Source organism: Trichosurus vulpecula, chromosome 2, assembly GCF_011100635.1.
Source record: "Trichosurus vulpecula isolate mTriVul1 chromosome 2, mTriVul1.pri, whole genome shotgun sequence".
Taxonomy (NCBI): Eukaryota; Metazoa; Chordata; class Mammalia; order Diprotodontia; family Phalangeridae; genus Trichosurus; species Trichosurus vulpecula.
The window spans coordinates 134,487,577-134,503,188 of NC_050574.1; the positions used below are offsets into that span (position 1 = coordinate 134,487,577).

At 39.6% G+C, this 15,612-nt stretch overlaps 1 protein-coding gene across 1 annotated transcript in view; it reads left to right on the top strand.

Annotated features, from left to right (window-relative positions):
* The window catches only part of ALG9 (ALG9 alpha-1,2-mannosyltransferase), a 128,861-nt gene that overhangs the window by 47,217 nt on the left and 66,032 nt on the right, over positions 1-15,612 (top strand). Inside the window, exons 9-11 of the mRNA XM_036747968.1 lie at positions 9,238-9,360; positions 11,703-11,857; positions 15,070-15,199. Of these exons, the coding sequence (XP_036603863.1) occupies positions 9,238-9,360; positions 11,703-11,857; positions 15,070-15,199 (408 nt within the window). The remainder of the gene's footprint in view (positions 1-9,237; positions 9,361-11,702; positions 11,858-15,069; positions 15,200-15,612) is intronic.

Below are 15,612 nucleotides of genomic sequence, written 5' to 3' on the forward strand. Positions count from 1 at the left end.
CTGATTGTGTTTCCACAATATTCAAATTGTTTCTTTCTGGCTGTTTGCAGTATTTTCTCCTTGACCTGGAAACTCTGGAATTTGGCAACAATATTCCTAGGAGTTTTCTTTTTGGGATCTTTTTCAAGAGGTGATCACTGGATTCTTTCAATTTCTATTTTACCCTCTGGTTCTAGAATATCAGGGCAGTTCTCCTTGATAATTTCTTGAAAGATGATGTCTAGGCTCTTTTTTTCATCATGGCTTTCAGGTAGTCCAATAAGTTTTAAATGATCTCTCTTGTATCTGTTCTCCAGGTCAGTGGTTTTTCCAATGAGATATTTCACATTGTCTTCCATTTTTTCATTCCTTTGGTTTTGTTTTATAATATCTTGGTTTCTCATCAAGTCACTAGCTTCCACTTGCTCCAGTCTAATTTTTAAGGTGGTATTTTCTTCAGTGGTCTTTGCACCTCCTTTTCCATTTGGCTAATTCTGCCTTTCAAGGCATTCTTCTCCTCATTGACTTTTTGGAGCTCTTTTGCCATTTGGGTTAGTCTATTCTTTAAGGTGTCACTTTCTTCAGTATTTCTTTGGGTCTCCTTTAGCAAGTCATTGACTTGTTTTTCATGGTTTTCTTGCATCACTCTCATTCCTCTTCCCAGTTTTTCCTCTATTTCTCTTACTTGCGTTTCCAAATGCTTTTTGAGCTCTTCCATGGTCTGAGCCCAATTCATATCTTTCTTGGAGGCTTTTGTTGTAAGTTCTTTGACTTTGTTGACTTCTTCTGGCTGTATGATTTGATCTTCTTTGTCACCAAAAAAGGAATCTAGAGTTTGAGTTTGAGTCTGAGTTCATTTTTGCTGCCTGTTCATGTTCCTAGCCAACTACTTGACCCTTGAGCTTTTTGTCAGGATATGACTGCTTGTAGAGTAGAGAGCACTTTGTCCCAAGCTTTAGGGTCCAAGCACTGCTGTTTTCAGAGCTACTTCTACTCCACCATCACCACAGGCTCTGTCACAGCAGCGCTCCTCCTCCCCCAAGGACCACCAACCAGGACTGCAATTCAGATCCAAGCAGGGCACAGCAAGAGAATATGTCTTTGTGCCCACAAAGCACTCCTTGCATTTCCGCTCTGATCTGCTGCTAGATTCCTCCCGCTGTGTGAGCCAGGGACTCGGGAAGCCGCTGATGCTGGCGCTCTGGAGGCAGCCTCAGGAGCTTCCTGCTGCTGCTATGTGACCTCCTCCACCCCCAGAGCTGGCAGCCCAACCACTCTGAACTCAATCCCGCAGTTTCCCCCTAACCTGCTCTTTGGCATTTGTGGGTTGAGACGTCTGGTAACTGCCACAGCTCACTGTTTCATGGCCTCAAGGCCTCTTCTGGCTGGCTGACTCTGGGTCTAGTCTGTCCCAGCGAGGCCCATGCTGGGCTGCCCTTCACTCTCAGTACCATGTGATAGACCCTTCCTGGTGACCATCCAGGTACTCCTGGGCTGGAGATCTGTTTCCTTCTGCTATTTTGTAGGTTCCGCAGCTCTAGAATTTGTCCAGAGCCATTTTTTACAGGTGTTTGGAGGGATTTGGCGGGGAGCTTAAGCAAGCTCCTGCTTTCCTGCTGCCATCTTGGCTCTGCCCCTCCCCTCCCCCAGCTTATTTCTTAACTAGATTTTATGTTAGAGTTGGGCTAGCCTCATCTCTGGGGTTGGGGAGATATCTGGCCTTACTTTCTGATTTTTATGTCATACTGCTTTTACAGCAAGGGCTGGAGACCTGTAAGTTTTTGATACTTTCAAGATGATTCAGAAAGAGTTCTGGTCATTGCCTTCCTGATCTACTGGTCTTTATCTCTGGTCCTTAGCCAGGTAGAGCTTTTATTCCCTCTCAACTACAACCACTGTCTCTGTCCTGGGATCATCATCTCCAACTAGGTAATGGGTGAAGGAACTGCCAAATTGAGTCTGACCCTGCACCCTGTGCTGGCACAGGGCTCCCCTGGAATCTCTTTCTGATCAAGTATTAAATCCCCTTACTGTCCCTGTGCCCTAGGTGTTCCTGGTGGTGTTTCCAGTGATGTTGCTGCTGCCATTGTCTGTACCTCCAAGGTCAGCAGATGGTGTTACTTCTACTGTGTCAATCTCCTGGCCAGCCACCACCCCAGTGTCAGCAGGCTTTTCTTTCTGTCTTCTTTCCGGCCTGGGACAGTAACTTATTGTGACTTTTTATTAGCTATCCCACTCAAAATTTGATCTGACACTCTCCACCACTTCAGCTCTGCCTTTTCATCAGTTTAGAAAAATAAGTTCAAACCAGATTGTAAAGAGTAAAGAGCTCATAGAAGTTGATGAGATCGCCAGGAAAGAAGAGCAGATTAAAAGTCAGATCTCAAATATTAGGGCTTAGTAAATAATTGTTGAATGAGTGAGTGAATGTATACTGGCCCTGTCTACAGTGATGAACTTATTCCCCTGACTCACTTCCAGGCTATCTCTATACCTTCATCACTCAGTAACCTCTTCTTTGAATTTCACTCAGTCTATATCTACCACTCATTCATAATTCTGGTAGCTATTGCCTACCAGCCTCTAGGATAGATACTCCTCCTCATCTTTCCTTATTGAGTTTAATGCCTGTCTCACAGAGGTTTTCTATCCTTCCCATCTCCTACACTCATACTATGAGACCTGGGGTGTGTAGGTTGTTCAGGAGGACTAGCACCTCTTGTGTGAGGGCTTGCTGAGCCCTTTTCAGGGCTGTTCATCTACCTTTGGTGTCCACCTGATTCACCCATCTCTCATTTGTGGATCCAAGAAGCTGTAGCATGCACAGTAACCACATTCCAAAAAACTATCTTAGCAGATGGGCTAAACCAGGTTAAGAGTAATCAACAGGCCTTAAACCTTGATGAGTTAGAGGGATGTCTACCACAGGCATGTGAAGACTTCCCCAGTGGAATGGGCAGGTGAGAATAATTTGTCCAAACAGCCATGAAGGCAGCTGAAGCAAGCACTGTAGCGTGCTTAGAGTTTGGTCAGGCATTGAAGATGCCACAGTCATCCATTGCATCTCGGGCCATCACCAGTCCTCTTGACTTTTGTTCTTCCCACTGGACTTTGATGATCAGGAAGAAAGACTGAGGCTGATGACTTTGTACAACTCTACCTCACTTAAATCCAGTTGGTGTGCAAGTCAAGACATCGTCCCATGATATTGTTGGTCCTCTTTGAAAATGAAGGAGCAACAACATTATGGGACTTCTACATACATATCGATATTCCTTCAAATAGTCTTTCCTCCCAGTTCCTCAACTTTCCCATGACTTACTTCTCCATCCCTCTTCAGCTACGCACAGAGATTGTTATACTATTGGTCTTGCTATCACACATAGATGCTCCACTTACATATTTTTGAACTTTGCGGTTGTCTTATCCAATCATATATGTGTCGTTCTACTTTTTGCTTGCAACCCCAAACCTTATTCTTTGTTCTTACTGTGATCTCTAGGCCATCACTCCTGCTCTGGCTACACTCTCCTCTCTTCCCTGTCTTATCTCTTTAGTGAACTAGTTCAGCTCTACACTGTGCTCTTCTCTTTAATCCTTTGCCTCATTACCCTGCCTCTGATCTTGTCCTCCCAAGCCTCAGCCCAGGATTTACTCACTCATTCCATCCTTTATCTTTACTCCTACTCATGTGCTGCTGAGTGAAGCTGGAGAAAATTGTGAAGCTGTGCTGACTGGGTCCACTACAGATTTATGTGATGTAATCTTAAATGGGCCTCACTGTAGCAAGGCAATCTTTTTACAGTTGCCTAAATGACTCACTCACTCACTTAAATGGCCCACTCACCACAGTGACTTTTTCAAACCTTTTTATTTTTCTTTAAACCCTCCATAGATCGAGTGTCTCAGTTGAGAACTGTATTCCCCAAACAAATCGAGGCCATTTGGGAGAGTGTTGTTTTCTCCCCTCCTTCACAACTCATGTCTCTTGGATGCCCTCTGCTACTATCTCCCCCTTCACCCATCTTATGTGATGAGATGGCCGTTCTCCTTGGCAATCTAAACCCTTCTACATGCACAAGTGACTTGAGTCCATCCTATCTTGCCCCCCTATATCATCTTCACTCTTTCACTTCTCTTCAGTCTCTCCTTGTTTACTGGTTGTTTCTCTACTGTTATAAACATACCCGTGTCTCCTTCATCCTCCAGAAAACCCTCGCTTGATCCATCCATCCTTGCTAGCTGTTGTCCCCTCTCTCTCTTTCTTATGTGGCTAAACTCGTTGAAAAGGTTGTCTACAGTTGGTGCTTCCACCCCCTCTCCTCTCACTGTCTTCTTAACTCTCTCTAGTGTGGCTTCTGCCCTTGTTATTCAATTGAAACTGCGCTCTCCAAAGTTACTAATGTCCTCTTAATTACCAGATTTCATTACTTTTTCTCAGTCCTCATCTTAATCTCTCTGCAGCCTTTAACACTGTCAGTCACCCCTGACTCTCTGATATCCTCTTCTCTTTAGGTTTTTGTAATACTCTTCTCTCTCTTGGTTCTCCTCCTTCCTTTTTGCCCAGTCCTCAGTCTCCCATGCTGCGTTTTCAACCAAATCACTAATCTTGGGTGCACTTCAAAGTTCCGTCCTGGATCTTCCTCTGTTCCCCCTCACTCAGCAATCTCATTAGCTCTCATGGATTCAGTTATCTCTGTGCTGATGATTCTCAGATTTACTTATCCAGTCCTATCCTCTGCTGATTTCTACTCTCACATCTCCAACTGCTTCTTGGACATCTCAAACTTAACCTGTCCATAACTAAACTCATATCTTACTCCGGAATTCTCCCTCCCTTCCCTATTACTTTTGAGGATATCACCATCCTTTCAGTCACCTGAGGCCCCCAGGCGAGGTATCCTCCTTGACTCCTCACCCTCTCTCTCAGCCCTAATATCCAATCTCTTATCAAGGCCTGTCAGTTTTACCTTTGTAACATCTGTCATGTGTGCCTCTTTCTCTCCTCTCCTCTCACTCCTGGATTCTTGCAGTAGTCTGCTCACTGGTCTCCCTGCCATAAGTCTCTTCCCATTACACTCAGCTGCCAGAGTGATTTGGTAAATCTCAGGTCTGACCATGTTGCTGCTCTCCTCAGGAAACTCCAGTGGCATCCTTGTGCCTCTAGGGTCAAATATAAAATCCTCTGTTTGGCCTTCATAGCCTAGCTTCCTCCTACCTTTCCAGTCTTTTTGTACCTTACTCCCCACCATGTACTCTTTGATCCAGTGACACTGGCTGTTCCTTGAACAAGACACTCCATCTCTTGGCTCTGGGCTTTTTCTCTGGCTGTCCCCGCCTCGTCTGGAGTGCTCTCCTTTCTCATTTCCCCCTCTTGACTTCTCCCTGCTGAAATCTCACCTTCTTAGGAAGATTTTCTGATCTCCCTTAATCCTAATGCCTTTCCTCTGCTGATTATTTTCTGTTTATCCTATATGTATAGTGTTTGTGCATAGTTGTTTGTATGTTGTCTCCCCCATTGGATTGTGAGCTCCTCAGGGCAGAGACTGTCTTTTATCTTTCTTTGTATCCATAGAGCTTAGTACAGTGCCTGACACATAGTAGGTGCTTAATAAATGCTTATTGACTGACTGAATATTAAATATTTATTGACCGACTGACTGGCTGTGGTGGAAAGGCTTACAAGGAAAGCCAGAGTAAATATAATGACTAACCTTGACCCTAGAAAAAAAGTCGAAGAAACGGACCTCTCTCCCTTCTTTGTGGAGGTGGGAGACTGTGGTTTGTCAAATACTGTATGTCCTGCCATAAATGGTTGATGTGTTAGTTGGTTTCACAGATTACTTTTTTCTCTGTTGCTTTTGTTTTTTGTTACAAAGGATGGCTCACCAGTCAGAGAACGGGGGAGAATTGTATTTGGAAATAAAGGTGATGTAAAAACAAAAGATGTCAATAAAAATAATGCTCAAGAAAAGGGCAAGACAAGGAATGTTTAGGACAACAGCTTAGTTTAGGACAGTTTAGGACAACAATTTAGGACAACAGCTGCTCCCACTCAAGGGGTCTGTCCCTCCCGTCCCATTGCATGCTCTTGTTGCCTCCTTTGGCTTTTGTTTAGAGCCATAATGTTATAGGAATTGAAATCTGAGAAAGGTCATGGCTCCAGTCAGTAAATGTCTCCTTCCCCTGCCATATAGTTTGACATTTTTGAGGGAGTAGAAGCGAAAGTGTATGAAGCCTGCTTTTGGCTTATTTAAAGTTATTTGCCAGTAAAAGCTATTCCAGAGGCCTTTGTTAATCATTTATGTCTGATGACTTTCCACTCTTTACTGTGTAAACTTGACATTTATAAGAATGACGTGATGTCTCTTAGTACCTATGGTACTAAGTCATGGGTAATGACTTTCCTCCACCCAGCTCAGCAAACATCAGAAATGACTTCTTTTTCTTATCTTAGCAAACTCTTTCAAAGCTCCCATTAGCTCTTAAGAATAGAGAGAAATTGAGGTGCTTTCTGTCAAGATGGTATGTGATTGCATGGCTTTGATTTGGTACTGCAGAGAAGCTCTGCACCCAGCTAATTTTTACCTTGCATCAGTGAAGCCCTCAGCTTACCACTCTGACGCAAAATCTGTGTGGCTTTAGGACTTTCTGAGCCATAGCAGTGATACCTCCTTGGACAGAGATAAAAGCTGCTACCTTTCGATTTTCAAAGGGAGGTATCTCATCAAAGCAGGGAAAGCCTTCTAGTAGCAGTTTATTTAACTACTCTCTTTTTCCATAACCTTTGCTTTTATTTCTAAAACTGCCTTGTCTGAACCTTATTTGCTCTTGGCTCATCTCTCCCTTTGCTCCATCCTTCAGCAAGGCAATAGGTGGTTGTGTAATGTTTATAGATTGCCTGGTAGTGAACTTGATGTCTGAGTTCCTATTACAATAATGACAGTTGGCTTTAGTACTTAGTCGTTTGGATTCAAGATCTCAAAGTACTGTCTACGTGGTTATAATAATAATCAACAAGAGTAGAAGGTAAGCTGGGGTGGGATGGAAATAAGTCTTTGTACAACCTAAAGAGCTTCCTTCCTAAATATTTATACGTTATATTTATTTAAAGTTTCCATTGACTTCCAAACATATTTGCAAATACCAAAAAGAAAAAAAGGTCCCTGGTGTTAAGACTTCAAAAAATCACTGATATCTTTTGTTTTTACATGATCTACATTTCTCAATGTATCTCTTCACCCTACTCCTTTCAGACAGCTACCCTTTATAACAAAGAATTAAAAAGGGGAAAAAACCAGTTCAGGAAAACCAATGAGTTTATCAAGTAAGTCTATTAATAGTATTCCTTACGCACAATCCCCTACCTCACCTCTGCAAAGAAGGATGGAAAGTGCTTTCTCATAGTTCTTCTTTGGGGCCAAGCTTGATCAATAGAATTTTACAGCATTAGAAACAATTGAAACTGAATGCTGTGAAATGACAATGAACAAGTATGTCCATCAAGGCTTACTGACCATAGTAGATAATGTCACAAGAGTGACCCACTTTCCTTTTGTTCTTCTTCATGGTTTCTCTTCAAAACCTGTAGATTTCCAGAATTCTTTAAGGAAAAAATGGTCCTGTGAATTGAAGGTAGCAGTCAGGTAGGCCAGGCAAGGAGCTAGTGCCTCCCTTTTTAGAGAAACAGGTTACCAAAATGTTACCACAACCCCAGAGGAGTGGAATTCTGCTTGAAACTACTTTCATTCAGTAGTTTTCCTTAGTCTGAAAGGTCATTCTTAAGGGGCATAAGATGTCGTTGTCCTCAGTGAATTCAGGCTCCCACAGGAGGCCTTACTACAGAGGCTCTCATTCATTTGTTTGAACTGGAGTCCTTTTCTCTCTCTTTTCCTTCTTTTTCAGACATTTCTGACATTTTGAGTTTAGTTTCCAGCTTATTTTGCTGTGCAAGCTGCAAAGATGTCAGGTTTTCCTGACTGCTCCTCAGCCTCCTGATTACCCTTTTAAGCGGTGCTGATTGCAGGAAATTGCTGTGGTGCGTGGTGGGTGTCACAACAGCACAATGATTAAGACCCGTGTGTGTCATTTACTGGCTGATTGAAATAATCACAGGGAGGGGAGAAGCAGAGGGAAAATTGCTAAATGTGCAGAGGGAGCTGCCACTCTTAATCATTTTTGGCTTAAGCATCTCAAGTTGAGGAGTCAGAACTAATGAGAGTGAGATTTATGTTTTCCATCATTTTGCTTCATTCTTGATCTTCAAGGTAGTTGAATGAAACTTAACACTGAAGATGATCCTAAGCAGGAAGAACTGTTTTGGTTTATCCAGATGAATGGCCCCATAATACCTTTGCCTTCTACACTGTAGGAAAAACAAGAGTGAGGCACCTGAGGGTTGGCCTTAAGCACGACAGGATGAAACCAGGGCCAGGAGATGAAAGCAGAGTATTTTGTGACCCGTGTAGCTCAGCTGAGGTTTCTAATGCTTTCCTCATCTCCCAACTCCCGGGGAAGATTGACTGTCTGCTATGCCCCGAGGACACTCCCCCCACCTCCTCCTTCTTTATTTTCCTTTTAAAGGAATCCCTCATTTCTTTCAAGATGCTGCCCAAGAGCTACCGTCTCCAGGAAGCCTTTCCTGATCTCTGCAACTCCTAGTTCCTTCCTTCACTATCTTGTATCTAACCGCTTTGTATTTATTTTGTTTGTTCTTGAATATACTAATTGCATGTACTTGTTGGTCTCCCCTCATAGAATGTGAGCCCCCTGAGAGCAGGATTATTTCATTTTTTTTTTATCTTTCTATCCCCACTGCCTAGCATGTAATAAGTACTTAATAAATGCTTGTTGACTGATTGCAGAATATTTAGAGGTGAGCAAATTCATGATGGCCTGATTGTTATGGGGTTTTTTTTAATGTGTACCTGTGCTTCCCAACTCTGAGTTACTTGGTTGTGCTGAAAAACCCCTAGGGTTTTCATAGCGTAAGGGTCAATGGTAGTGAGTATAGCTGGCTGTTTTAAACTTTGGATTCTTCATCAATTGATCATGATGGCTACCCTTTGTCATTTGAAGTTTGGGTGTCATTTATATGTATACGAGCTCTGTTTCCATTCATTTTTTCATGTTCTGTTTTTATTTCTCTTGTATCTTGTAAATTGCCAGTCATTTGAGTTAGCAGATGACCAACATTTAATGAATATAGAGCATGATGTCGGGCTCACCCTAACAGTCCCTTGTTTCTCTTCCCTTCAGGCACAGAACCCTGGTATTTCTATTTAATTAACGGGTTTCTGAATTTCAATGTGGCCTTTGTATTGGCTCTTCTGGTCTTACCTCTGACTTCCCTCATGGAGACCCTGTTGCAGAGATTTCATGGTAAGTGGTAGAGTTATGAAAGATTCCAGTCTGCCTGGTGGCAGGAAGACTTGTGCCTTAGAAAACATTAGCCAGCCTTATAAATAACTGTTCAAGGTGACAGTGTTTACCGTGGAGGAAAAATAGAGTTCCCTTCTTTTATTCACTGTGTTCTTAGGGGAATGGCAGGCTGGTCTGTTTTTGCAGCCTGCATTTGCAAGGCTGCATGAGACATTTAGGACCTATCTGAAGGTTTTCTTAGTTTATTGCAAATGAAAACCACATCAGTAAAAATCTACAGAAACCCACAATGCCGGGGTAACCCATTAATTGCTACAGCCCTCAGTGACTCTGTACAGGAAGAGTCTTACATCTTCACAGTTAAGGAAGCCTACCCAGCTTGCTAACCAGCTAGACAGGAAAAGGCATCTGCAAGATCTCAAGGGAACACAGTCTTTAGAATCCTTTGTCCTGTGAAGATTATGTTGTTCAAAGGGTGGAGTACATCTAATGAGCCATAATGGAGGCAAAAATGTTGGTGAAAATAGCCTCAGCTGAATTTTTAAAAAAATATTTGTTCAGTTTTCCCCATACTTGGAAGGCTGAATTAGGAGGAGCTGCTCTTAAAGTCTGATGCATTCCTCTGGACTACCTAGTTTACCTAGTCATTTATTTCTGTTTCTCAACATCTGTTTTTACACTACTGTCCTAACTCAGGTTATCAACTAATCAAGTGCTTCTGACTTTCTTTGCAGGAGGGTCGGATTTAAGCAGAACTCTTAAGTTGGGAAGAGAATTAACTCTAGATTTGTTTTCCTGATTTGGAAGGGTTATGAGTGATTTTTTCTCAATTGGTTTATATTTCCATTGGGCTACTTTTTGTATTGTAAATTGCTTATAAAGAATTGAGCAGACTAAAAATGTCAGTTTACAGAGTACTTTTGCTTGTGATAGAAGAACATGAAATCAACCCTAAGGGGCAAATTTACATTTTAAAATATGTAAAACATAAAATTGTATTTCAGAAATGATTATTATGGCACAAAAGAATTTTTGCCTGCTGAGGTTAGGTTCATTTATACTGGGACATACTATGACAATTGAGAAAATTACAATTTAATAGTTAAACCTTGGCAAAGTATTAATGTAAAATGTAGTCTAATATGTTATAATAATTGTGGACAAAGTTTAAAATAACTGGTGGTGTAGCTTAAGAATTTTTATTCCTGAATAGTCAATCAACAAGCATTTATTAATCTCTTACTATGTGCCAGACTCTGGGACAAGGTAACATATAAAGAAAAGCAAAAGACAGTCCATACCCTGTCCTCAAATGGAGGTGCTTAAAGTCTTTGGTAAATGTATGTATATCCCCAAACCTGTAAATTAGGTATTACTCAGGTATGACCCTTGATCACAAGCTGGATTCTGTGAGATAAATAACTGTATAGCTTATGATACATGAATCTAGTGGGCAGCAGAGGGCACTGTGTTTATAGCTTTTACATGAAATTCCTGCTGCACTGCTCATTATGACTAATACAAGCACAGGAGGAGATGCTCTCACTGTGGGGTTGCAAGCTTATCACTCAATGCTCATGTACCTAACCACAGGAACTTTCCAGCAGGGGTTTGAGCCTCAGTGATCATTAAATCCCTTTAGTACTTGCACATTCTTTCTTTTTAAAATTTTGGTTCCAGTTAGGGATTTAGAATTGAAAGGTATTGTAGGAGAGAAGGAGAGGAAGCTTTATCAGGGTTGTTTTTGTTCTTGTTTTGCAGCAAGCTACTTGTCAGTGACTGTTGGAAAAAAAATGCAGTTAATGGGTTTGAGAATGCTGGTTCCTCCATCATTTCCTTCTATTTTTAACCCGTGGTTCGTGACTTTTCTTTACTGTTACTTGGGTATAATAAAGAAAGCTGATTGCCAAAGGAGGAAGAATGTTACCTAGAATATAATATATAAATATTCTATTTCATAGGATTAAAACTTAAAGAAATTTTAGGTTGTGGCAGACAGTCTTAGGGGTCTCTAGATGTAGTGTCAGGACTCCGTAGTAGAAGAGGCTTTTCTTTCTCTATCTAAGGTAGAATTCATTTTACTAATAACCTACAAACCATTTGGGTCTGATGATATGCATCCAGTCTCTTTAGAAAGCAACAGAATGCTTATTAGCTGACATTTTCTTGCATGGTAATAAAGAGGAGTATGAATGTCTTGGACCATTTTGTGAGTGAATCCTGGGTGGCCAAGGACAGGGCCACACTATCTCAAATCCAAAGTTGGGGGACATGAAGGCTACATAGGTTGCATTTTTCTACTCTAGTGAAATATGAAATTGTTTCTTTTCTGTTTCTTACAGTTCAGAATTTAGGCCGTCCCTATTGGCTTACCTTGTCTCCAATGTATATTTGGATCATCATCTTCTTTGCTCAGCCTCACAAAGAGGAGAGATTTCTGTTCCCCATATACCCTCTTATATGCCTTTGTGGTGCTGTGGCTCTTTCTGCACTTCAGGTGAGTTTCAGGGAAATAGATATCCTAAAGAGTTTCATTTTGAATTTCTTCATACTTTTATCATGGAAATTTAACAACAGATTCAGAATCTCTAGTGCTAAGATAATTTCATCCATATAGTATAATTTACTATGTAGATAAGTGTGTGTGTGTATACACAAATAAATAACTATCCTTTTATTTCAAAACATAGACTCAGTTTACTTCAGAGACATTTTCTAAGTCACTGTAAGAGAATTAGATCCTGATTAAATGATAATGGGATAGCAGAGCTAATTGAACATCTTTCCTTAAAACATTTGGATTAGAGTAGAATTTTTGCCTATATTTTGTGATTGTATTAAATAACTAGCTATTGAAGACCATTGGGTGATATGGATTAAAACATATTTAGGGATAGTTCCCTAAACTCTCTTCCACTTTTGTGCATTTAAAACAAAATTGAGCTGTGCCCACTATTTTATGACATTTTCAGGCTTCTGATTGTTCTTTACTCCTGCTTCAAATTGAGATTTAAATTTAAAATAAAATTTATTTTCCTTAGGCATTTTTAGCGTTATGATATCACCATTTTGAACATATTCTCCCTTCTTTTCTCTGTCTCTCTCTGCCTCTTTCTTTCTTTATTCTCTCCTCCCTCCTCCTCATTTCCTTTTTTTAAAAGCATAAATGAAACAAAAGATTCATTATAAGTATATATTATATATTATATATATATATATATAATATATATATATATATATTATATATAGTATACCTGAATCAAAATAGGGAGATCCTGAAGTAACAGTACTCATGAACAGTTAACAAGAATCCACACATCTTGTATACGAATAGGTGACCTATGTGTCTTAATACCATTTTTATAGTTTGCAGGTAGTCTTGGGAGATAATTAAAAGCACTTCCTTGATGTCCTGTCAAATGATTTCTTCCTTTCTTTCCTCCCCTTACTTTCTGTTTCCTTCCCTTCCCATCTCATTCCATCCTATTCCATCCTATTCCATCCTTTCCCATCTTGTCTGCATGAATTTTAGGCCAAAGATAGTGAAGCTGGAAAACTTCAAAGCAGAAGGTTAGTCTCAAGTTGAAGAACAGTCCAGTTTAGTACCAGTAGTTTAGTACCAATTCGACTCTCTGCAGTATGGAGGAAAAACACAATGAATATGTTTATTAATTCAAATATTTTTAAAAGAGATTTTTCATGGGCCTAGAGAAATTCTTTGTCCCTGCCAGACTACTGAGATATCACAGATATCATCATATTTTGGTACTAGTGTATAGATAGTTTTGGAAATGTTGTTTCATTTCTTAGAAGATAGGGTATTTCCATATGTCTTGGATCTAATAATCTATCAGACCCCTTTTTATAATTCCCCACTTAGGTGATAGGTGTGTTTTTAATGACACACATATTATAGACACATAACATTCCTTCATCAATATCTTTTTTCAATAAAAATGACAATTCTACTTTAATTTATTTATTCAGTGACATACCATTCAAAGTACTGAAAAATTATTTTATAGAGCTAGAAAAAATAATAGCAAAGTTCATCTGGAAGAACAGAAGGTCAAGAAAATTAAGGGAGTTAATGAAAACAAATGCGAAGGAAGATGGCCTACCCATAAGATATACCCAAGTAGATCTTAAACTCATCAAAACTATCTGGTACTGGCTAAGAAATTGAGTGATGAATCAGTGGAATAGATTAGGTACACAAAGCTCAGTGGTAAATTTGACCATAGTAATCTAGTGTTTGATAAACCCAAAGACTCCAGCTTTTGGGACAAGAACTAACTAACTAACAAAAACTGCTGGGAAAATTGGAAAACAATATGGCAGAAACTAGTTATAGACTGACAGTATACTAAGATATGGTCAACATGGGTACATGATTTAGACATAAGCAAATAAGGAGAGCAAGGAATAATTTACCTGTCAGATCTATGGAGAAGGGAAGACGTTAAGACCAAACAAGAGATAGAGAGCATTATGAGATGTAAAATGTACAATTTTGATTATATTACATTAAAAAGGTTTTGCACAAACAAAACCAGTGCAACCAATATTGAAAGGAAAGTAGAAAGCTGGAAAACAATTTTTATAGCAAGTATCTCCAATAAAGGCCTCATTTCTCAACTATATAGAGAACTTTTTCAAATTCTTATAATGCAAGTCATTCCCCAGTTGATAAGTTGTCAAAGGATATGAACAGGCAGTTTCAGATGAAGAAATCAAAGTTTTCTATAGTCCTATGAAAAAATGCTCCAAATCACTATTGATTAGAGAAATGCAAATTAAAATAACTCTGAGACACCACCTCATACCTATCAGATTGGGTAATATGACAGAAAAGGAAAATAATAAATGTTGGAAGAGGTATGGGAAAATTGGGACACTAATGCACCATTGGTGGAGTTAGGAACTGATCCAACCATTCTGGAGAGCAATTTGGAACTGTGCCCAGAGGGCTATAAAACCGTGCATACTCTTTGATCCAGCAATACCACTACTAGGTCTGTATCCCAAAGAGATGTTTTAAAAGGTTGGGGGTGGGGAGGAAGGTCCTATTTGTACAAAAATATTTATAGCAGCTCTTTTTGTAATGTCAAAAAATTTGAAATTGAGGGGATGCCTATCAATTGGGGAATGACTGAACAAGTCATAGTATATGATTGTAATGGAATATTACTGTGCTATAAGAAATGATGAGCAAGCAGATTTCAGAAAAACTTGAGAAGACTTACATGAACTGATGCAAAGTAACATGAGCAGAACCAGGAGAATGTTGTACATAATAACAGCAATATTGTATTAAGATCAACTGTGAATGATTTAGCTGTTCTCAGCAATACTGTGATTCAAGACAATTCCAAACGACTCATGATGAAAAATGCTACCTACCTCCAGAGAAAGAATTGATGAAATCTTAGTATAGATTGAAGTATACTATTTTTCACTTTCTGTATTTTTTTTTGTTTTTTTTTTCTTTGGGTCTATGTCTTCTTTCACAACATGACTGATATGATAATATGTTTTGCATGCTTGAACATGTATAACCTATATCAAATTGCTTACTGTCTCAGGGAGGAGGGAGAGAAAAAATTTGGAACTCAAAATTTTAAAAAATGAATGTTAAAAATTATCTTTACATGTAACTAAGGGAAAATAAAATATATTAAACTTTTCTAAAATATATTTTTTCTCTAGAAATGTTATCACTTTGTGTTTCAACGCTACCGCCTGGAACATTACACCGTTTCTTCCAATTGGTTGGCTTTAGGGACTGTCTTTCTCTTTGGGCTGCTATCCCTGTCTCGATCTGTGGCACTGTTCAGAGGTGAGTGTTCTGGAGAACAACTTAAATTGGGTCCATGAGATATTTCATCTGAAACTTTAGCTGATGAATGGTAACTTGATATGTTTGCTGCTTATTCTAAGAGGAAGCTTCTTCCCTGGGGGAGGAGCTCTGATAGCTGTTACTTTAATGTCCAGGTTTTTTGCTCTTTGGGAGCAATTTGGCTTAATGTTAATAGGAGAGAGGATTGTGAATTCTTTTTAGTGTGATTAGCTATAAATCATTTATCTATACACATCTACTTTTTTTTTAAGAGGATGGGATTAAATTAAGAAAGTTCCAAAATGGAAGATGCTAATACGAGACTGAGTTCTTATGCTGACATTCTTTCTAGGAATCCCAGTCTTAATATAAGATATTAAAATGGGATAAGAACAACTAAACTAAAAAAGGTG